This window comes from Toxorhynchites rutilus, chromosome 3, assembly GCF_029784135.1.
Source record: "Toxorhynchites rutilus septentrionalis strain SRP chromosome 3, ASM2978413v1, whole genome shotgun sequence".
NCBI classification, from domain to species: Eukaryota; Metazoa; Arthropoda; class Insecta; order Diptera; family Culicidae; genus Toxorhynchites; species Toxorhynchites rutilus.
In genome coordinates, this window is record NC_073746.1 from 258,065,314 (window position 1) to 258,088,282 (window position 22,969).

The 22,969-nt window shown below is 38.8% G+C and overlaps 2 protein-coding genes and 1 long non-coding RNA gene across 3 annotated transcripts; 2 read left to right on the top strand and 1 right to left on the bottom strand.

Moving 5' to 3' along the window:
* Positions 1–905: 905 nt before the first annotated feature.
* Positions 906–1,953, bottom strand: LOC129778070 (uncharacterized). The gene is made up of 4 exons (XR_008743360.1): positions 1,712–1,953; positions 1,609–1,655; positions 1,307–1,364; positions 906–1,120 (listed from the first exon to the last, which is right to left on the bottom strand). It is a non-coding gene; the product is annotated as an uncharacterized LOC129778070 (long non-coding RNA).
* Positions 1,954–2,533: 580 nt separating this feature from the next.
* LOC129778068 (gametocyte-specific factor 1 homolog) lies at positions 2,534–3,465 on the top strand. The gene is made up of 4 exons (XM_055784724.1): positions 2,534–2,693; positions 2,752–2,941; positions 3,006–3,167; positions 3,226–3,465. The coding sequence occupies exons 1-4, from the start codon at positions 2,674–2,676 to the stop codon at positions 3,388–3,390; spliced, it is 537 nt and encodes a 178-aa protein (XP_055640699.1). The 5' UTR covers positions 2,534–2,673; the 3' UTR covers positions 3,391–3,465.
* Positions 3,466–10,517: 7,052 nt separating this feature from the next.
* LOC129778592 (erythroid differentiation-related factor 1) lies at positions 10,518–20,918 on the top strand. Its single transcript, XM_055785582.1, has 5 exons — positions 10,518–10,702; positions 10,761–11,728; positions 11,803–13,653; positions 19,443–19,766; positions 19,831–20,918. The coding sequence occupies exons 2-5, from the start codon at positions 10,761–10,763 to the stop codon at positions 20,432–20,434; spliced, it is 3,747 nt and encodes a 1,248-aa protein (XP_055641557.1). The 5' UTR covers positions 10,518–10,702; the 3' UTR covers positions 20,435–20,918.
* Positions 20,919–22,969: the final 2,051 nt, after the last annotated feature.

Below are 22,969 nucleotides of genomic sequence, written 5' to 3' on the forward strand. Positions count from 1 at the left end.
TTCCCAGCTGTATTTGACAATGTGGAAGATAGGTCAGAACCTCATCTATCGGGTTCTGTAGCAAACTCAAGTTGGAACGTTTTTGCAATTAAGTTTTTTTATCCCATTTATTTATTCAAGGCTTTTAAGGCAATCTAGCTGTAACAGAGCCGAATTTTAATCGTGTACATGTCACGTGGTTATCATATCTATAATTAGCACATTACACAGTTGCCATTCGCCAGTATTCCTTCTATACCATTACATATGGTACATTCACACAGTAGCCATTTAGGCGTAAGAGTATTCTTTCTGTTCTTCCATTATCCAGTTGGACCGGACAGCGGAGACAGTTGATTGATCATTGTTGAGTTATTTATAGAACAGCAGCCCGATGTATCTTGCAGAGCAGAGCAGTTGTATGGATGAATCGATCTTATTTCAACCGTGGATCGATCTCCATCGCCGATGATTGTTGCGTGGACGTAGCTATTCTGTAACAACACAAAGATGGTCAATGAGGGCCCTGAGTTTTGAATTCACGATCGATCGCTTACTAAGCGAACGCGCAACAAATGTGGCTACGAAGACCCCCTTGCAATTAAGTTATCAACTAAAGAAAAAGTTGATGAAGAAAAATCGATCAAATCACTTACACCCCTTTCCTTCTAAGCCCCTCAATTATTATAATTGCCCAGTCTACTTTGTTGTGCAAAATTGGTTCCAACAAATGGTGTCGACAACGGTACCGATATCGTGCCATTTTGCAATGATTCTGTCGACCTACCCTTCGTATTTGACAACCACTTATGAGCCAACATTGGGCCAATCTGGCACCGCGTCGACCACACGCAAAACTGCTCGACCCTTATTATGGCTCTGTTTCTTTTCAAGGAAATGAAAATAAAATGTAATGAAAGAAATACTGTTGATAAAAAATATGTATTTTATTTCTAGAAAAAGCAATTTACACTTAAATACAATTGCAACTTGAAATACAATCATCAACTTATCGGTTATTCACTTAGTTTTATAATGTACATCTAAATATATATTCATGTTAAAAGTATGTGTAGTATATAATAATATTGATGTGAATGCCTGCTGTCGGTGGAGCGGTGGAAGGCAATGCGGGATTAACCTGAAAATAAATGAAATAATTAATACGAAAGTACATTATACGTTAGAGATAATAGGAACGATAACAAAAACGATTCCTTGGTCTAGAAAAAACCAGAAACAAGGAACCGTTTTTACTATTAGGTCGATTCCGTTCATAACAAAAAAACATGAAAACTATGCAACAAAAATAAATCATTGTACTCACTTGTATTTACTATGATGCCTGTTGAAGCTGGAGCAATAAAAGGCAATGTGAAATTAACCTGAAATAAAAATAATAAATAGTATACATGTGTATAAAATATTCTAGCCTTTAGAAACGATATTATTTTTATTATATTACCGGAATAAATATTCGTTATCAGATAACAAATATTTATTCCGGTCACATCCCTGGATACGGGAAAATTATCCGGCACAATTATTTTAATAATTCAACTGTCTCTATGTCTCTGCCGACCAATACAACAGATTTTTCTGATAGAACAGTGAAATAAACTTACTCACCTGTCCTATCTGTCTACTCTGCAGTTCGGGAGCGTGATCAAGCCAATCTGAAACTAATTAAATTGAGTTTAAACTGAAAATAAAAGCAATTTTTAATACTTACAAAAATCGTTTCTCTTTCCAAAAACTGTTGTGTTGTGTTTTGACAGTTCAATGAGGAAAAAAAAGGCTGCTGTAATAGCGATTCGCTCAATTCGTGTAGTTTTATTGTGATTATAGCAGAAGCTTAGGGCAGTGCTGTCTGCGGGTGGCAAGGCCGGGTAAAATTCCGGCACTTTTGTAGCATTTTTCGTCACTCGATCGACACTGTGCTTATAACCGCTCGAAAATATAGGAATCTGGGTGAGGGGCTTAGAATGAAAGGGGTGTAAGTAATTTGATCGATTTCTCTACATCGACTCTCTCTTTGGGTCATAACTTAGCTGCAAATACATTCCCAGCTGTATTTACCAATGTGGAAAATAGGTCAGAAGGAAGGAATTATATAATTATTATAAAATATTATAATTGAGTGGCTCAGTATGCAAGGGGTGTACGTGACTTGATCGATTTCTCTTCATCAACTTTTTATTTAGTTAATAACTCAACTGCAAAAACGTTCCAATTTAAGTTTGCTATATAATCCGATAGATGAGGTTCTGACCTATCTTCCACATTGTCAAATACAGCTGGGAATGTATTTGCAGCTAAGTTATGACCAAAAGAGAGAGTCGATGTAGAGAAATCGATCAAATCACTTACACCCCTTTCATTCTAAGCCCCTCAATTATATAATTATTTATGATTTATAATCGATCAAACATTGTTCAAAATTAAGTTATGAATTTAAGTTTCCCCCAATATGATTGTGAGGACATTGAAGACATTTTCTCGTACCATGATATTTGCAAAAAACACCTGGCATCCCGGTTGGCATTTAAAACATGGCTGCTTACGATAGGGTTGGGATTGAATTTCTGTTGAGAATGGCACATTAGCGTTACGTGCAAGTTATTTCTTCACTAATCGTTGAAGCAGTTTGTCGTTTTAGTTCTGCGTTCAAAGTTATCCCCAATATTCTTCATCATGAGCCGCCAACTTCTAGGGTAATTATACTATGAAATATGTTCATGACACTCAACCAAAATTCTATTCAATTGTTAGAGCCGATGCTAGTGATCTGACACAGCAGGGGTACGAAGATGTGGTGCAATGTCCCTATGAAAAAGCTCATCAGATAATGGCTTTCCGTATGCAAACGCACTTGTATAAGTGCCGTAAAAATCATAAAGACTTGAAGTATACTAAATGCCCCTTCAATCAACTTCATGATATACCGGAGCAGGAACTGAAGGTAAACCCAAAACCATTGTGTGGGAAACGTTAATTCCAACATTTATTTTGATCTCATATTCAAGATTCACATGGTCAACTGTCCTGACAGAGAGACATTTGATCGATATAAATACTGTATTTCAACTTCATCGGCGGCGTTTGCCCCCGAAGTGGAATCAAACGCAGTACCATCCGTGCAGCTGACGTATGGTCTGAACGATGAGGACAATGAAACATGGGACTCGGTAAGAATCGTATTGCTAAACCTGACTAGTTTTGAAGAAAATCATGACCTCTTCGTAGGGCTACAAAGTGAGGGCTTATAATCCTCGTGCTTACGCAGCTCGTACGAATGTTATTCGAAAGGCTACTGGGATGACACCATCCGAGAAGAGAGCCTTCAGAGAGGCAGAACGTCAACGTTTCCATGAGGGCGGTCGCCGTTACAAAGTTCAGCCATCAGAATAAATCTTCATTATTCGGATATCACTGACTGAGATATTTTTAAATTAATAACAGAATAAAGAAATGTTATCGAAATAAGTTTTCAAATATTTTATTTAAGAATCGTCAAATTTAATTTGTGTTTTGTAACGCTGATTGTTCCCTCTGCTCTAGTTCCTGTTTCAGTTGTTTGGTGAGCTCAATTTGTTTTTGCAAAGTATACGTATTTTCAATTTTTCTCTGTTGTTGCCGTTGTATATCTCTCAAAACTCCTTCGTGAAGTTTAGCTCTGTGAAATATAATTCATAAAATTTCTTAAAAATATTTTTTCAAAATAACTAACCTATCATAATTTTGTTTGAAATGGACATAGCCAATTACGCCTAGGGAGCTTATACAAGCTCCCAGAAAAACTACTTTGGATGTTGTAGACATTAAAAGCGAAAATTAACTGTTTACAAAACAATGCTTTTGTTTACTTACAGGTTATAAAACTGCCCACTTGCCGGAGTAAATAGAATATTCTATTTACGCTGTCACTTGTCAAAAGACAAACAGATACATTGCTTCAAAATAAATATGATATTTTTCCACCAACCAAGATATATATATATATATAAATCTGACGGGGCCAATTCTAGAAAATGTGGCGAGTGCGATAATGTTTCCCAATTGAAGGTTTTTATGTGTCCTTTACGGCTTTAACGGTGTGCACTGAGATGCGTTGTCATGCAGAAATATCACTTTGAAAGCCATGAGTATTGCGCTTAGGGTTTTTGAAACAACGTTATAACAAGTAAATGATTTGCTCCGAACGTTTTTCTTCAAATGGAGAGAAAAACGAAGCTGACGAATGCCCCAAATGTTATTTATTCGTCACGAAACTCGACAATGACACTGAATAACCAAATTTTTTTTTGCAGAATGACACTAAAATATTTCTGTAGTTTAATGTGGAATGAAGAAATGACATGTTAATTCGAAGATATATATAAAACCCTGCTAGCAACATCTAAAACATTAATCGAACAATTTCAACTGGCATATCTGGTACACATTATACATAAAACCATCCTCATCCATAAACTGATTGGAATTGGGTCATCTGCCTATACATTTAGGGCACAGCTTTTCACAGGATGGAGTTAGTTATTTTTTGAGATTGATTCTATCCCGTTTGCGCATAAATTCCATTCCAAATTTGAACCTATTTTCTATTCTATGTTTTTATTGATAAAAATGCTAGCTTTAGTAATAGTAACGATTTGTAATCAAATAATTTATTTTTCTCCAAAATTTCCTGGGAAACTCTATTTGATTTGCATTGTTTTGTTTTTTTTTTCTCTCCCCTTTAATCAATGTAAAGATATCACTTGTGAATCTAATCTCGGGGCTTTTTATTAAAACCGACGTAAGCAGTTGTTAGAGTTTTCAAAAATTCATACAATAAAATCAAGAGATTCGTTTGAAAAAAAGTATTGGAATTTATCGAAGAAAAGCGAATCTCGGGACAAGACAGCAGTGGAATAAATGAAAAACGATATGGATATTATGACACTGTTCAAGTTATATAAATGTTGCGTTATATTTCATAGTTTTAACTCGTTCAATTGCCGATCAAACTGATAGACGTTAGTTAGTCCCCAATTCCTGATGCCGTTAACTTATATGATAAGCAGATTCATCATCCCACTAAGATAAGTTAAATATCGAGAAAAACTTTTTTTTCGGAATGCTCAAGCCGGCCACAGTTCATCTAAACATCAATGATGGTCTCCCGCTGTTACAGAACACAAAACTTGGGTAGTGCCTGTCGGCTACAGTGAACCAAATAAAAACAACATTATCGGCAGCACTCTCAGACAAGTCAATCCTTTCATTGTTAAATACAGAGTACTGAGGAGGGGGACGGAATGTTACGAAATTCTTGAGAATACTTTTTGATTATAGACGGAAATGTAATATTTAAAAATAAATATTTCAAGTACCCACGTGGACATTATCCAAAACCACTTTCCTCTCACTGTGGACAAGCATGGACATTTTCGTACCCTCTACCCTTCCTAAAGTTTTTCACGTGATATGTGGACAGCCACTTTTGATTTGAACATTATCTGTAATGCAAATGGTCGTATCGTGTTGCAAATTTTTTATAAACAACGTATTGTGTTTTGTTTATAAACAGAACACAATAGACATACAGTGACTCAAACTCGTAATCGTACTCCACCATGCAGATCTCTTTTCCCTTCTTTTGGAAGTCGAAAACAAGCTTTCGGGACATTCTATTTAGAAAAAGTCATAGTATCATATGAGAGTTAAAAGGTTTGCTGTCTGTTTACAGAATAATTGAATTCCATCATTAGTATAGCAAAACTTGAATCCTTGATTCCATCCCATTTTGTTGACATTTTGCTTCATTTTCCTTCAGGATGTTCAAGTAAACATTCTGATCCAATTCACCATCGATAAAAACCAATTTGCCCATACCTGCAACCTCATACCATGCCTCTACCACCACCGTGTTTAAACGTTGCTTTCAGATTTTTTTTATGTTTAATTCATCGTTGGCTTGCTCCATACGTAACGACAACCATCGGAGCCAAAAATATCAAATTTGGACACATCTACGGAAATAACATTCTACCAGTAAAACATTAATGTGTTTCATGCTAGTTGGAAAAATCAAATTGGAGTTACTGATTTTTTTGACGTAGGATTACGTCTTTTGGGAACATATTGGGGTACAAATTGAAAATCGAAAATCGAGCACATCGTGCAAATTGTCCAATTTCAAACGCTTATTGCTCAGTCATTTCATAATAGATTGATGAAATGTTTGCGTCAAACGAACTCGGCACTCCATAACAATTTTTTACATTGAATAAAATAATACATGTCATGGAACTAACAATCGAACAATTGAAAAATCTTAACCCCTATCCTAACGGAAATACCCACTTCAGATTGACGACACATGCGGCGGTAACGACATATTATTGATAAGTTTTTACCTGTAGTTACGAGATATTTGCATCAATCGATCTGAGCACAAAAATTCATCACAATGAATAAAATAATATATTATATGAAACGAACTATCAAACAATCAAAAAATCTCCAAACGGAAATACCTCGTTCTGATTGGTCGAAATTGAAGATACGGAGAAACCGACAGTGCAAATACATCAAAGTAGAGGCAACTTTTGTTCCCACCGAAATGTGTTCTCTAAAAGAGACATCAAAACCAAGGTGGCCCGGGGAAATCGCATTGTAAATATATGCAAGTCGGGAGCATTTTTATGTTGCAAGTAAGGTTAGTTATACGATTAATTCTAGCAAATAAAATTTAAATTTGGAACTTTAATGTGGGTTGCTTCGTGAAATTTCATATCAATGACCGATCGTGTATTGTGAAAAATTTAGCAAAAATGTAAGTGTAAAATTGTATATGGTAGCAGTTGTGTTAAAATGACTTGAAATATAAAACGATTTTTTTAAATTTTCATAAATAAAAACCATGGTGTGTTCCCGCTCGAGAACGGGTCGTCCGGTTTAAGCTGTCTGTTTTGTTGTGTTCATTTTCACCCAAGAAAAGGCGGCGAGAAAAAATGGAAAAGTGAAGAAATACTCGAAAAAGTGATTTCCCATATGCTCTACATATCGTGTTAGGTGTTGTTAGTCCAATAAAAATTCACATTGGGTTGAATAAAAGGTTGAATAAACTCTCGGAAAGTACAAATTATAAAAAAAATTACCTTTTCCATTTCAAATATGTTTTCTCTATAATACATCCACGTTTTTCGACTAAGTTCATGGGTCCAATCGCAAAATTGCTCATTGACTGATCTTCTAATCTACCCTTGAAAATTACCTTTTACAATAAAATTCCTAGTACTTATACCAAAACTCAGACTATTTTCAGACACAATTCTCGTTCAAGATTTTTCAACTACTTGCAAATACCATGGTTCTCCGTTACATGGAATAAATGTTTGAATAAAAACAGCCCTAAATCGGACATGCCCTTTCTCGAGGTTTACTATTATCAACACATTCGGCGACCCATTTTTATTTATATAGATAGAAGTGCGTTTTATCGCATTAAAATCCATTTCCATTTTTGAGCGAAGATCAATTTCGTTAGCGCAAACATCAAATGGACTAAAAACGCTTGTCAATATGTAATTGTAGAACATATGCGAATTGAATTTTCCGAATTTTCCCATTTTCCTGCAGAGTTTTCCGAAAAATTTCAATTGCCATGTTTAGTTGAAATATATGTATTATTTTTATGGGACCCCCTCTCCATTCTAGAAGAGGAAGGGGTGTCATACCTGTAGTGTCTGTGGTATCAGACGTGACAATGAAGTGTACATCTTATAATATCTGTTATATCAGAAGAGACAACGAAGTGTAAATTTCACAAATACAAGAATAACATGTAAACGAGAGAAAATGAATAAATGAATCAGGTAAGAACAGACAAGCAAGTTCAAGATCTCAGGACTGAAATTAGATGAGAATTTGTTGTCCTTTATCATCCTTTTCGCTACCATCACGTCTCCTTCCTTTAGCGAACTTGGACAAGCTTTCTTTCTACGATCAGCATACTCTGCACCTTTTAATTTTTTCTCCCGATCTGCATCCTGTACCTCCTCGACTGACTATTTCGGTTCCGACGGGAATGCTGGTAGTTTATTCCGAAGCACTCTACCGAACATAAGTGCCAAGGGTGCAACTCCCGTTGTAGAATGTGGAGTAGAATTATACATAAGAAGATACATCCGTAAGTCCCACTTCCAATCCATTTTAGTCGATTCTTGGCTTATCTCTAGTCGTTTTTTCAATGATCTGTTAGCGCGCTCAACTTCCCCGTAAGCTTGAGGCCAGTATGGTGTTGTCTTCCGTAGCTTGATTCCGAATTCCATACAAAAAATTCTGCAGAGGTTCGCTTATGAACTGAGGCCCATTGTCCGACTTGATAGATTCGGGAATGCCATATTGGCAGAAGGTTTCGTGCAGTGCTAGAATTGTATTTCTCTTCGGAATTTCCTTCATTATAATCACCTCAATGAATCTACTGAAAAAATCAATCAAAACTAGAAGATTGAGACTTGAGGGTAATGGAGCCATGAAGTCCACCGCAATGTGGACCTATGGCTTATCTGAAATCTTCGTTCGCCATCGATGATACAATAGTGCAATCCTTACAACTCCTGACGATTCACTCGGTTCCCGCGTCCATTCCCGGCCACCAAACCTTCTGTCGAAGACGTCTCTTAATGACCACGACCCCCGGATATCCCTCGTGCGCTATTTCCATGATTCTGCTGCGCAGAGATGTTGGTACCACAATTCTTTCTCCTTGAAAAAGCCCGTTTGACGTTGTACAGAGCTCCGTTGCATATGCTTTGTATTATTTCACCTCCTCAGACCATTTTCCTACCATGTGTGGAGTGTTTTGCTGCGAGTGACGGTTGCAAGACAATTTATCTATAAATATCCGAACCGAACTCATCGAACAAAAATGAAAATTGGGTAGTTGAGAGAAAAAGTAACCAAATGTCACTGAGAAAATAATGGGCCTGATCACGAACGTCACTTCACGGTGATAACGTAATGATTTGTATGTAATATTATATGCACTTCGTTTTGTTTTCACCGTGAAGTGACGTTCGTGATCAGGCCCAATGTTTCATTGCTGTACATTCAATTTAGATTTTCGGTAGGAGCTTTTTTGAGAAAAATACAATTTATTATCAAATTAAATATCTCACAATTCAACTGTTTACAGAATGAAGATGTGTCATCATATCTGGCATTCTTATGCTGGGTTGTTTACATGTGGAATGTAATTGAATGAAGCATAAAAAACGCGCGATCTGAAACGATCAGCATGTCATAGCACGCAATGAGCTCCGCATCGCAACGCAGCGCGTTTACTAGTTTACTAGTTTACTAGGAGTGTCTATTCACCATAGAAATGTTTCGTGTCTTCTAAAGCCTTCACATGCCAAATTTGGCTCAGTTTGCTTGATTAGTTTTCGGGTAATGCAGAAATTTGTGTTTCGTTTGTGTGGCAGTCCCTCCTTAGAGTGGGGGGTGGAGGTTCTAACCACCATAGAAACATTTATTGCAACCTAAAACTTCCATTTCATTTGCTTGATAAATTCTCGAGTTTTGCAGAAATTTGTGTGTCATTTGTATGGTAGCTCAACCGACCCCCCCCCCTCTTTTTGAGAGGGGGGAGTGTCTAACCAGTATAGAAACATTTATTGCATCCTTAAACCTCCTCGTGTCAAATTTGGTTTTGTTTTATTTATTAATTCTCAGAAATTTGTGTTTCATTTTTATGGAACCAGATAGCAAACCTTTTAACTCTCATATGACATTATGACTTTTTCTAAATAGAATGTTCCGAAAGCTTGTTTTCGACCTTCAGACTAGGCGCAAATTGAGAGGCGTATAGCGCTCGTGAGCTAATACGAGACGGCCAACACGACTCATATGTGCCATGAACGTAACGTGGCAGTGCGCATATTGATTCGCAGTTTGGTATAAACAACGTGCCTACAATATCTGATCCTCACAGAGTTGCGCGATATATTTATTTACTTTTTTTCTTTCTTTGTTTTTAAGAGGCTTTAAACTTTGAAGTTCATTCGCCTCTAATTTATTTACTAATTCAACAACCCGACCGGCGCAACCATACAGTGCCAGACTCACGGTGCTATATGATTGTTCACCAACACAACCATCATAGCCGGCACGACAAGCACGAGAAACTGTGGTTCAGCCACAGCGTCACGCGAGTCGTGTCTCACGAGCGCTGGGCCATCCCGCGTCTCCTCGTCAATTTGCGCCGTTCTATCTGTTTTCATTAGCCACAAAAACAGGGACTGTATCGCGCCAAGTTACTCGCGCTATACGCGTCTCAATTTGCGCCTGGCCTCAAAAGAAGGGAAAAGAGCATGGTGGAGTACGATTTGAGTTTGCCAAATCCACTCTGCAACCATTTTGTTTGAGTCACTGTACAAAATGGTTGCAAAGTGGATATGGCATATTGGCTGGTAGTTATACTTCTATTCATCTTGAGCACAATCCTGATTTTAATCTATTGATTTGTTGTCTGTGTTAAAATGTGATGTTTTTCGACAATTGTCAAAAACAACTGTTTTCCGTCTGATGTTTTGCGAAGGCCGCTACGACTTGGTCAATTATCTAGAAGCTTGCACATCTTTCCAGTAAGAATTGACAACAGGAATGTAACAGAACTTTCTATGCTGTTTAAATTTGTTATAAACTTTTATCAGTAGCCAGTCTTCGATGCGAGGTAAGTCGAATTATATTCCATCAGCAAAAACAGATGAACAGAGTAAAGTTGCCAACAGATGGATGACACCGATATTGAAGTCTGCTCGTCGATCGTGGATCACCGCAACCAGGAAAATACAAACTCACAACCGTACGAAAAGGATCAGATAAAATCGAAAACTATTGTACGTTTTCTGAACGTGCAAAGTACAGCCCCATTCGCAAGGTTGAAATGTAACACCGACTTGAATCTTCCCCCATCGAACTGGCTGAGCAATTCGGCCAATTCGTACGGTTTGGGGCAGTTCTTATCCCATCAGGGCGGGTTCAATAGCTTCCGGATGGCGAACATGTTTCCTGATTGCGTTGGTGGAGTAGATGTAGTGTCGGACGCCGAGAACATTAAAAGATTACTTAAATTGCCGTATTCGAGAAAGAGTGCTATCTCGATGATTGTTCACCGGATCGAGAATACGTTACTGATAGACGAGTTCGATGTTGCCAAGTATTTGATGCGTCACGAAGAGAGCGAGTGGCGTTGGTTAAGATCTTTCATCTATGAAAATATTTTGAACAGTTTAAGTGATAACGAGAAAAAACTATTCATCCACACCAAATCCAGAGAGGCATTGGCACAAAAGTATTTGACCTCGAAGTTTTTATATTATAGTTTAAAGGCGGAGGAGGAACTGGGCGGGAACAGTTCGGAATTGCTCGAAGATGACGATTGTCAGCAATATAAACCTCTCCCGTTGGCTGGACCAGTATTGCCTGAGCCGGATGAGGAAGAAAACTGCCCAGATCCTCGTCAGACTAAACATATTTTTAATCGGAATGTGGTGTGGACATTCGAGGACATCCGGATGTTGATCGGTACCGATATGCCGATTTTTGGCGGCGCAAACCGTCCCTGTATTAGCCTCCGTCTGAGAGATGAATCGAAACCTATCAACGTGCTGACTGGAATCGATTATTGGCTAGACAATTTGATGTGTAACGTGCCGGAAGTTGTTATGTGCTACCACCTGGATGGAATCGTTCAAAGGTAAACCTCGAGTACGGTATGGGAGTTTCGAACGATTGCATAAAATGTTTTTTTTTGCTTTGAACATATTACAGATATGAACTGATCAAAACAGAAGATCTTCCATACCTGGAAAATTCAAAGTTCTCTCCGAAAGTCATACGTAACGTAGCCCAGAATATCTTGGCATTTTTGAAGGCGAATGCAACCAAGGCTGGCCATACATACTGGCTGTTTAAGGCGAAAAATGATGAAGTAGTCAAATTATATGATCTGACGACTTTATGCAAGAATACTGCTCCATGTCCACCGGAGACGAGCACAGAGGGCGTTGAAGATGATGATCAAAATAATCCGTTCACTATTCCGGTGGCGATGCTGCTGTACACCGTGGCTCGGAACATGAAAAATTCTCCGGAGGGAATTTCCGCCACCAAGGCCGGCGCAATCAAAACCCTGCTGGATAATTGCATTAAACTGTTGCCAAAGGAGAGATATCCACAGATAGTGACGTCGTCTCATTATATACTGTCTGATCTATATATTCCGGCGGAAATTGATCCGGGTTCCCCAAAGTTTAACACAACGATTGATGATGAGGAAGATGAATCTCAAACACCATTCGGTCAACAAACGCCCAGTGCTTCCTCCCAACCGGATCAATACTCAGATGATGAACACATTAGTGACCGTTTGGAGACAGCGATCAAAACTATTGAGGAAACACTGCAGGAATACAATGGCAGTGATTGTTGGAGGTACAATTCGAGACCTCCTCCTCTGATTGGAGGAATAGAAGAGCGCTGTGAATCGGCACTGTACCACATAGCGGATGGTTTGAACTGCTTGCAATATTTTGATAGCAGCGAAGAACAGAAAAATCGCGAAAAAGAAAAGGAGGAGGAAAAGAGAAAGATTTACCATGAAGAAACTCACCCCAATTTGGCGAAATCGGATGATCCAATCCCCTTACCGTACAGTCCATTGAATCCAGAACCCAGGTCGGCGAATCCAAACGAAGCAATTCCGATGGCCTGGAAGGCAGATTCTAGAGGCTGTCAAGAAAACGAATCGAGCAGGAAAACGGCGAAGAAAAAATCAAAACGCAAGGTGGAAAAAAAAACTATAATCGCTGACGGAAGTTCCAATGAGATTGACGCTAGATCACTCTTGCTGAAGGGTGAGATAGGAGTCATAAAGTCATGGAACGTACATTTGAAGGTGCTTCTGTTTGAAAAAGCATGTCTCACCTATGCCACTCTCGCGGAAAGGTTTTACGCCCAGGAACGATACGGAACATCGTTGCGCTGCATTTATTATGCCATCCGATGTCAGCAAGTTGTCACGAAGCACATTTCCTGCGTTTCTTCGCAGCGCAGTCTTTTGCTTGGACGAATAGGCGACTGCTTCTTCCAGATCGCCAAGAAGTGGGAAAACATTCAACAGTATTTGGCAGAGTTTGAAGAGGAAAGTCGGGTAGATCAACTCATCATGGGAGAGCTAGTGAAGGATATTGGAAGCGACGTAGAACAATCCCTACCACTACCAACGGACAACGTTGAACAGCTGATGATTACCAGTTGTGGCTGCTATGAAGCCGCAATTGCATGTGCCTCAAGCGATGCCAAAAGCGAACTGAACAGACGGTTGGGCAGCGTTCGCAATGAACTTGGGGTTAAATATATGCACTGGGCCCAGGAAGAATACCAAAACTTCTGGGAGCTGCCAGAGGCTGAGAGGGAAGTGTTTGAGAAAGCGGCCAGGAGTCAGCAGGAGTGTAAAATTGAACCGTTATATCAAGTGCTTGCAAAGAAATCCTACGATTCGCTACAGAAAGGAGTTGGCTTGTTCGAGGCGGTTGACGATTCGGCCAATCTAGCGTTTTTGCTTTGCAATATGGGCCGATTTATGCGCTTCCGGGCGCATATACATTTAATTGGAGATTGGTAAGTAAGCTGAGAGTTATTATTTTGTGTTCACAATTCACAATCATCTTCTCAATATTTGCTAATGCGTGATGTTTTTCTGGTAGGAATACTGTTGATGAGGGCGAAGACACATTGTTATTTATTTTAAAATAATTTATTTCCACTTCAGCCATCAATTGGGGAATGTAAAATGTTATAGTTGGAGCGTATCACATAAATTCTGTTCTTGACTGGCCGTCGACTAGCCGTCGTTATTTGTGATTGCCACTCCTCTCTTTTTAGCTGCTACGTACGGCATACCATAAGGTCCGTCTGGGTCCGTTAATTTTTCTAATCTACCTTAATGACGTAAATCTGCTAATTGAAGGACAGTTGAATGCTTTCGCCGATTGGTGTGTTCCCACCCAAATGGATGTTGATCCTGCTAACCAGATCTATTCCACGTAGTATATTATAACAGATGTACAGATGACATAGAATTCTGAAATCACAAACTGCTGGTAGAAGGGACTGTGAACTCGATGTAGTATTCGAGTTCTCGGCAGTATCGCATGAAACTCCATTGGCTGTGATCAGCCCGTCGTAGTTCGCATAAATAGGTTTCACAACACAGTAATGATCACACACATCATCGAGTTTGCAACTACTTTTTCCCACCACACCTGGCTCAGAATCATATTTCAGAGATGAGTTTGAACAGGGAAAAACGAGTGAACAGATTCAGCAATTCTAAAATGTGGGTTTTCAAACAGAAAAAAGCATTTCGTCCTCAAAAATTCATAGAAGGATCTACAAACCCTATAAATACGGCTTTTGCTTTTTTTTTGCTTTCTCTACAGAGTCTGAACTCATCCATTTATCACTGACATGGTTGGAGCGTTGTCAAAATATCGTGGACGGTACTTCATGAAATTTAAACCGCCACTCTCCATTTTAATTAGGGAAATCGATACTCAAATCAGTAACCTTTTCCCATTCAAAACGGAAAAAAACAAGAAAGTGACCAGAGGCGAATGAACTGAAAAGTTTAAACCCTCTTAAAGCCAAAAAGAAGAAGAAGAAGAAAAACAAGAAAGATTCTTTTACATGAACTTTTCCATAGTGAAGTTCGTCACTGAACAATATCACCTATCGCTGACGAGCGACGTTTATTTATTACTAGCTGACCCGGTAAACTTCGTCCCGACCAAAATTTATTTTTCGTTATCACCTTCACGTTTTCTTACTATGCGCATGTTCATGGGTACAATCGCAGAACTGTTCTTTGATTGATCTTCTAACCTACCCTTTAAAATTATCTTTTACTATAAAAATCCTAGTACATCTACCAAAACTCATCATTATTATATCAGATTATTTTCAGACACAATTCTCGTTCAAGATATTTCAACCACTTGCAAATAACATGTATCAACACATTCGGCCACTTTTATTTATGTAGATAGAAGAGGTTCTAGGAATGCGTTTTATCGAATTGAAATCCATTTCGACTTTTGAACAAAGATCAATTTCGTTAGCGCAAGCATCAAATGGACTAACAACGCTGTAGGGTAAATGATCTTGGTTTGTCCGATTTGGGGTGTTTTTACGCAACTAGTAAATGCAAATCGATTTTTCTTTATGAAAATCAAATATATTATCGATCCGAGTTCGGGTTTGTTGAAAAGTCCCAAGTCTCTAGTTGCTAATACTACCATAATTCGTTGAAATTATTCAAATTTGTATGTTTTTAACGATTTTCCTCAAAGAGGAATTATGATCATGGTTTGCCCAAAAAATGATAATGGTTTGTCCGGCTTTAGAAATCGCCTCTTTTGAATGAAAACATTTGAATTTTCAAGTTTATGTTGCATTTATCATTGCTTGAGTTTATCGTCATCATATTGATCCATTAATAATTGAGGCATTCTTCAGAATATTGCATTTTCTCGGGCATTTTAAAATAATTCTCCTCAACGCACTCAACATAGAGAAACTTTACTGCTATACGCGAAAGACACAATAAACAAACTGCAGCGCGCCAAGCGGTTGCCATAGAAATCATGTGGACAAAACAACATTATTGAATTGAACAACACATGATCAGAATTTAGTTCATCAAAATGCGTTAATTTAATAATTTAGCGATGTAAATCTGATACAAATGGTGTGCAAGAATGATGTTCATAATATTTGTAAGTGTTATAATCCAGAAAAGGTCTGAATACGTGCCAAATAATCATCTGGTCATCGATCAAAAGTTAGCTCGAATGAGGGGCGCATTGACACCAATAGATGGTGTATTTTATAATCCTTTAAAACATGTGAAATCATAAAAAAGACAATTTTATTTATATGTTTTGAAACATTCGAATACTTGATTTGACAAAGGTGTGCTGAATTAGAGCATTCAAAAAAATGGACAAACCATGATCATATTTTCGACCGGACAAACCAAAATCATTTACTTTAATTGTAGAACATATGCGAATTGAATTTTCCCATATTCCGTTTTTCCTTCAGAGTTTTCCGAAAAAAATTAATTGTCATGTTTGCTTGGAATCTGAGAGAGAGGAGCCAGCTGAATGACAGATAGATTGTTTTCTTCTTATTCTTCTTACGCATCATCATCAAGAAAATTCCAATCTGACAATTTCAATCAAGCAAGTTGTTGTCATTCATTTGTGAGAAAAGTGTTCAAACTTGACGTGATCCTTTGTTTGTGAGTACTTTTGTGCGTTTTTATCCCCGATTTGATTTTTGACGTAGGACTGTGTCTAACAGGAATATATGGGGGGTATAAAAAGGATCATGTAGAAAATAATAAAAGATGTACCAGGTCAGCCCACATCATGGCTTCCATCAGCATCGGCCCATTCCAACATTTTTTTTTTTACTTTTGATAATTTCGATATAGTTGTTCTATATAATTATTTCGATGATTACTAAAACAATATCCGAAATAAGAAGCAAACTGTTTTTTATGATTTGTTTGTCGGTGGAGATCTTTTGTGAATTTATGGGTGTTTTGGGCTCATTTGTGACTTTTTCCGATCTTTCATTCAGTTTTCGCGAATTCTTTCATTCTTTCATTCATTCTTTCACTGGTTCCAGTTTGATTTATTGCTGCAAGCTCAGTGAATCGATTTTTGCAATGTGGGCGATGATTGTATATTCTCCGATGCAATTTGAATATGCAACATATGTGGAATATATAAAATAAGTGCTAATCTTCCAATTAAAAGAGTTAACATTGATTTCTCTCAGGTGCATTTTGAGGGAATTTTGTTTGTGTCCGATGAAAATAATAATAGGTTGACTAAAAAGGATGCTGTGTCTGCAATTTTAACAGGCAGTGATCACGATTCGGATGAAGATGAGAATTATCTTACCAGTCTCTCGTCATCTTTGCCATGATATTCCTGCCCATCACTGATGGACCATTCATATGCAAATTTTAAATTTGACATGCAGGTCGCTAATCAAGGCAATAGTATCACTGAAGATCCAATCGAATTGACCGATAGTGAAGGTGAACCAATTGGTCTTGTCCACAAAACTAAAAGGGTCAAGATTCTTTCTCCCCTTTATTTGTGATTTAATCTGTATACCATTTCCCATAGACAACATAACTGTCGCTTTCAAACAGTCGACATAAATGCAGCGCTCACTCTGCTCTCCCTCACAACACCCACTTCCCTTTTGTGACATTGATGAGTGAACATTGTTTGTGTGAGTGTCGAGCCGGAATGAATTGTCTTTCTCAAGATTCATTGTACCCCTAATAAGTGCTCGAAAGATGTAATCTTACGTTGATCGAATAAATTACAAAAATAATGTATTTGGCCGCGGTATTCGATAAACTCTTTCTGAAAAGAACTGGATTTGATTTGCTGAAAACACTATCTTGTTTTCTCTCGTGTTGTGCGTTATGTGTGGCTATGGTAGTTTTTTTCGAAGCTGCTACTGATTTCTATGACTTCGGCGTTATCGGCTTGCATGCAGCGATTTTTGAAGATTTGTTTGACTTTTGCTTTCGGGCAGCCACACCAGCAGTATCAGCAGCTTTCTTCTTGCTGGTCGCCTTCTTCACAGTAGCAAGTTTGTTTTTTTTGCATCAGTAACTGTTCCAAAATGATCTAACCGCTGTACAATTATAATTGAGTGGATTTCCGAGCTGGCACCTTATATACCTTATATACAGATTTTTGTGATTCCAATAGCTTGCTTTCAAAGCAATTTTTTAGCTATTGAAACAAGTTTTTGGATCAATAAGTAACACACATATAACACGTAGACATTTTATGCTTCGAATGAAGCGCTTATCATTACATTTATTTCAACCGGCGAAGAGGTTTCATTGCTCAAAATCTTGTTTCCCCAATGTAACACTCTTGTGTTCGAAGCTTTGAACTTACACCCCAGTATAGAAATGAAAGATGTAGTCCGACGTCAAAATTATTTTCACATAAAATGTCTTGCAAAAAAATGTCATGTTGAAATTTTCTACATATTTCAATACTTCCCCTTGGTTCACTGTGACTGGTTCGCGCTGACATAAGGGTGATCACAACAAAAGTGAGCTGGCTCCTCTCTCTCAGCTTGGAATATGTTTGTTTGAAATATGTGTATTATTATTACGGGGGCCCCTCTCCTTTCCAGCGGAGGGAGAAGTGTCATACCATCATATAAACATTTCTCGTATTCAAAAACCCTCATATCCCAATTTTTTTCTCGATTTGTTTGATTAGTGTTCAAGTTATGCAGAAATTTGTGTTTCATTTGTATGATAGCCTCCACTTAGAGAACCGTATACGTTTGTGTGAAGAAAAATATCTCAACAGAGAAAGCAACCCAGATTCAAGCGCGCAGCACGGCGCGTAGGCACGGCACGAATTTCAGCGTAAAACTCAGCTTAAAACTGGACTTGCGCCCACGGCGCTGACAACCAAACATTTCATCTGTGTTTCGGAGCGTGCTCATTCGCCAGAGTGCATGTGTGCGCAAGGAGTGGGAGCTCAACTGGGTACAAAAAACTTGTTGCACATTAGCACCGAGTTGCATTCTGAAGACTGCCAAATTTGTTTCGATTGGCTTGATTAGTTCTCGAGTTATGCAGAATTTGTATTTCATTTGTATGGCAACATCCCCTAAGAGAGGGGAGGAGTGTCTAACCACCATAGAAACATTTATTTATTGTTGGCATCATTCGAGCACATAAGAAGTGATTGGCGGTACCAGGGTCTTGATGTCACTCCTCTGAGGGGACACCCGAGACGGACCGTCATCTCGCTCCCCGTACACTACGCCACTGATTAGGCCCGAAACGAAACAAGATAAGCGTTGGTATCACAACCGATGATGATTTCTGTTGACTTCTCTGCTGTATTAGGTTGTTTCAAAAGTTCTTACGATCCTCCGCTAAGCTTTCGCCATTCTACGATCGCTTCGTATGTACACTTCATGTGATCTATCGTGTACACCTCTTACTCAGGCTGCAAGACTGTGTTCCGCCTTGCTTCCGCCACTCGGTGAACACATAGCATGCACTCATCCATGCTTTCGCTTGTACAAAACCCCCAACACACAGATGAATATTTTTTTTGCAAAGTACTGATATTTTACGAACGCCCATCCTCTCGAGTGAGAACCACATGAACATCGCCAGGAAAATACGCAGATGCAGCTATGATGACGGATCTCCCTCAAATTTGGTACCTCAACTCTGATGCGACTTCAAACATTTTCCTTCCTTTTTTTGCGTTATTGAAATTATAACAGAATGAAGGGAATATAATGTAATTTTCATTTATATATTTTATTTTCAGTCCTAACAACGTCCAACTACAAAAGAAATTTTACCACGAGGCATTTGCACACTATCAGCGAGCATTAGGAATATTAGGCTCGAAAAAGGAAAACCCCGACCTTTGGTCATTGGTAACCTGGGAACTTTCAACCGCAACGTTCAATCTGGCCAAGCAATTGCAGGATTACAGTGCAATTAGCCACAAAGATGGATCGCAAAACCCGGAGGAGGTCGAGCAGGAAGTGGTCGAGATGCTCCAGAAGGCGCTGAAAATCTGCGATCAAGAAGCGAGCGGCCCAAAGCAGGTGTTATACTCATTCAGAGCAGCGTTGATTCACCATAGGTATAAATCTAGCAGAAAATCATAAGTACGAAAGTATAATTACAAACTTTTGTTCCGTGTTTAGGATCGCCTCGTACTACCACTTCTCATTCCGTTCAGTCATCGAGGAATCGCGTCGCAAAAACATCCTTCAGCTGTGCAAACTACACTACGAGAAGGCGGTAAAGATCTTCGAGAATCTTGGTGAGCCACAGGAATACCTCCAGATACAAATGGAGCGTATTGCACTGCAGGAATACCAGTGTGAGTTAGCCCAAACTATTCCGAACAAACTGCGGCATCTGCAGGGTGCGCTAGCTTTGTGCAAACAAAGTCGGGCTATGATCGAGTACCTCACCATGACAAAATCTCTCGCCACCAGCGCCACGAATAACAACTTCAATTGCGAGGAGATCCATAAATTGCTGGAACTTTTCGAAAAACGTCTCCAGGTGATACTGAAAACCTTGGCCAAGCTTTGCTTGATATCTGCAGGTACCGGCCAGAAAAAAGCAGAATCCGATCGGATGGCTTCAAACTATAAAACTTTGTTTGGGGCAACGCTTCAAAAGCGACCAGCAAGCACAGCCGAAGACGTTACGAACGGCAACAACGTAATCAAGGAGTACGCCTTACACTTAGTGAATATGATGCAGAAAATTTGTGATTTAGATAAGATCGAAGCTTAGAGCCTGTTTTAAATGGGATAGCTAATTTTCGTTCATTTTCAGCTTTTAATGGGTTAGACATAAACGCAAACGTAGAGCTTGTGTACAAACAACTTACTGTAACGTACTCTCGAACATTCTAAGAATAAACGATGTTTCGGCGTCTTGTTAATGCGTCAGTTTGAATTTGTCAATTTAAGATCCCCGCGTAAACGCGCAAAATATTATCCCAAGGCACATACAGCAAAACAAACAAGATAAAACGATGCCGTTGCAGACAGTGACCTGAATCCAACATGTTTTCCTCATGTTTTATTTGTGTTTTCAAAACCGTTCTGATTGGCCGGCTAGTAATTACGCGATAAAATTAGAATGTCGTCATTGGCATTTATGAATGAGCAAGGTCGCGTCGCGTGTCCCATTCAGGGTGATTCAACATTTATCGTGTAGCCGAGGATATTTATTATTAGTACTGACTGATTAGGTTTCTAGGAAACATACTTCTGAACGGATGAAAACATACCGAAATGAAATACAGACATTTTGAATGAGCCATGTCATCATTTGTCGTCGATTTTTCGAAACATCAGCCATGGCGTTGTTGGATATTGGAAAAACATTCGATAATCGGTGGCACGATGATTCACTCTTTAAAACCCACAATATTATTTCATGGAAATAAAGAATGCTATTATACATAAAGGGTCTCGATAAAAACCGAAAAAATTTGCGTGAATGTAGTGAAAATCCAGGCCATCAGATTTCCATATTTTAAATTTAGTCGACTTATTCTGACTGATGTCCGCAAGACTGACTCTGGATCCTATCCTATATATAAGTTCAATCAATATTTTGGTGTAGAATAATAATGCTGATCTTTAATGAACGTATAGACAGAGTGGTACCTGGGAGTACAGGTATATTCGGCTTCTAATTTTTGACCACTGATTAAGTCGGGAGAAAGTCGGGAAAGACGGACAGGATGGGAAAGATGGACACCTATGTATGATTGACAAATTACATTTTTATTTCAAATTTCAATGATGTACAAACTTGCATATTAGAGGTGAATGAACTGAAAAGTTTAAAGCCTCTTAAAAACAAAGAAGAAGAAGAAATACAAACTTGCGATATGGTGTCACCTTTGACATTTATTTATTCATTTGTCCTCGTCTTCGATTTACAATCGTACAGACTGAAACTTAAATTATGTCTTTAATCCTAGCCTTAAAACTATTCTTAGACATTCCAAAATCGTGGACATGGCAAACCGCGTTGAATGCTCTCAGACATGAGTTAAATGTGCCATTCTGTCCGTAACTGGTTCTGTGAAATGGCAGATTGATTAGGGAAGAACTACGAAGAGTTCGTGTTGGTACATTTAAATTTATTTGTTGCAGCAGCTCCGAACAATCAATATTACTCTCTATGATATCGAATACAAACGTTTGTTGGAGTTTAAGTCGCCGAGCTGATAAGGTTTCCAAACCGATGAGCATGCAACGCGAAGCGTAGTCAGGCAAGTTTACAGGATCGCTCCATGGAAGTTGTCGTAAGGCATATCGAATGAATTTCTTCTGAACTCGCTCTAGTTTGGCAACTTGTACTATCTGGTATGGCGACCATATTGGAACTGCATACTCAAGAATGCTGCGAACCAGTGTGCAAAACAGTGTTTTGAGTGTGTATACATCCGTGAACTGAACAGTCTGTCTCCGAATGAATCCAAGCACCGCAAATCCTTTGGCTGTAGTGGCTGAGACATGATCTTGGAATCGTAGTTTTGAATCCAATGTGACGCCCAGATCGCGTTTAGACTCGACCCAATCCAACGTGTTGTTTCCGATTTTGTATAAATAATTGATTTTGTCGAGCCGCCGTGAAAATGAGATTATCTTACATTTCGTTATGTTCATTGCCATACCATTTTCACGGCACCACAGCATGAGCTCATCGATGTCGCTTAGCAGAACAAGACAATCGAGGACAGATGAAATCGTTCTATATAATTTTAGGTCATCAGCAAACATTTTCTTCGGAGACTTCAGTCTATAGCATAGGTCATTCACGAAAAGAATGAAGACGAATGGACCAAGCGCGCTTCCCTGTGGCACACCAGACGTGATGGGAAAATTTTCGGAACAAACTGAGTTGATGCACACTGCAGCTTCACGGTTGGTGAGATATGAGTGTAGCCATCCAGTTATATGTTCTGGAAAACCCATGTGTTTAAATTTCCCAATCAAGTACTCATGCGGAACAGTGTCGAATGCTTTGGAAAAGTCGACGTAAATGGAATCAACCTGGTTTCTGTTCTCGACTTCATCAAATAGAACGCGAGTGTAACGCAAATCCGTGTTGTTCCTCTGATATCAGCGAGTGCGCAGCTCTGTACAGTATAGCATGAATCATGGTTTCAAAAACCTTGCTAAGTGAGCATAGAATCGATATTCCACGGTAATTTTCGACGCGGTGAGTACTGCCCGATTTGTGGATCGGAACAATTCGAGCTGCTTTCCAAATCTTCGGAAATGTCTTCTCAAAGAGTGACTTATT

Coding starts and splice junctions, on each gene's coding strand:
- LOC129778068 (XM_055784724.1), top strand. CDS start 2,674: ATGAGCCGCCAACTTCTAGG. Junction 2,694..2,751: donor ATGAGCCGCCAACTTCTAGG/GTAATTATACTA, acceptor TTCAATTGTTAG/AGCCGATGCTAGTGATCTGA. Junction 3,168..3,225: donor ACAATGAAACATGGGACTCG/GTAAGAATCGTA, acceptor ACCTCTTCGTAG/GGCTACAAAGTGAGGGCTTA.
- LOC129778592 (XM_055785582.1), top strand. CDS start 10,761: ATGGATGACACCGATATTGAAGTCTGCTCGTCGATCGTGGATCACCGC. Junction 11,729..11,802: donor CTGGATGGAATCGTTCAAAG/GTAAACCTCGAG, acceptor AACATATTACAG/ATATGAACTGATCAAAACAG. Junction 13,654..19,442: donor ATACATTTAATTGGAGATTG/GTAAGTAAGCTG, acceptor TTTTATTTTCAG/TCCTAACAACGTCCAACTAC.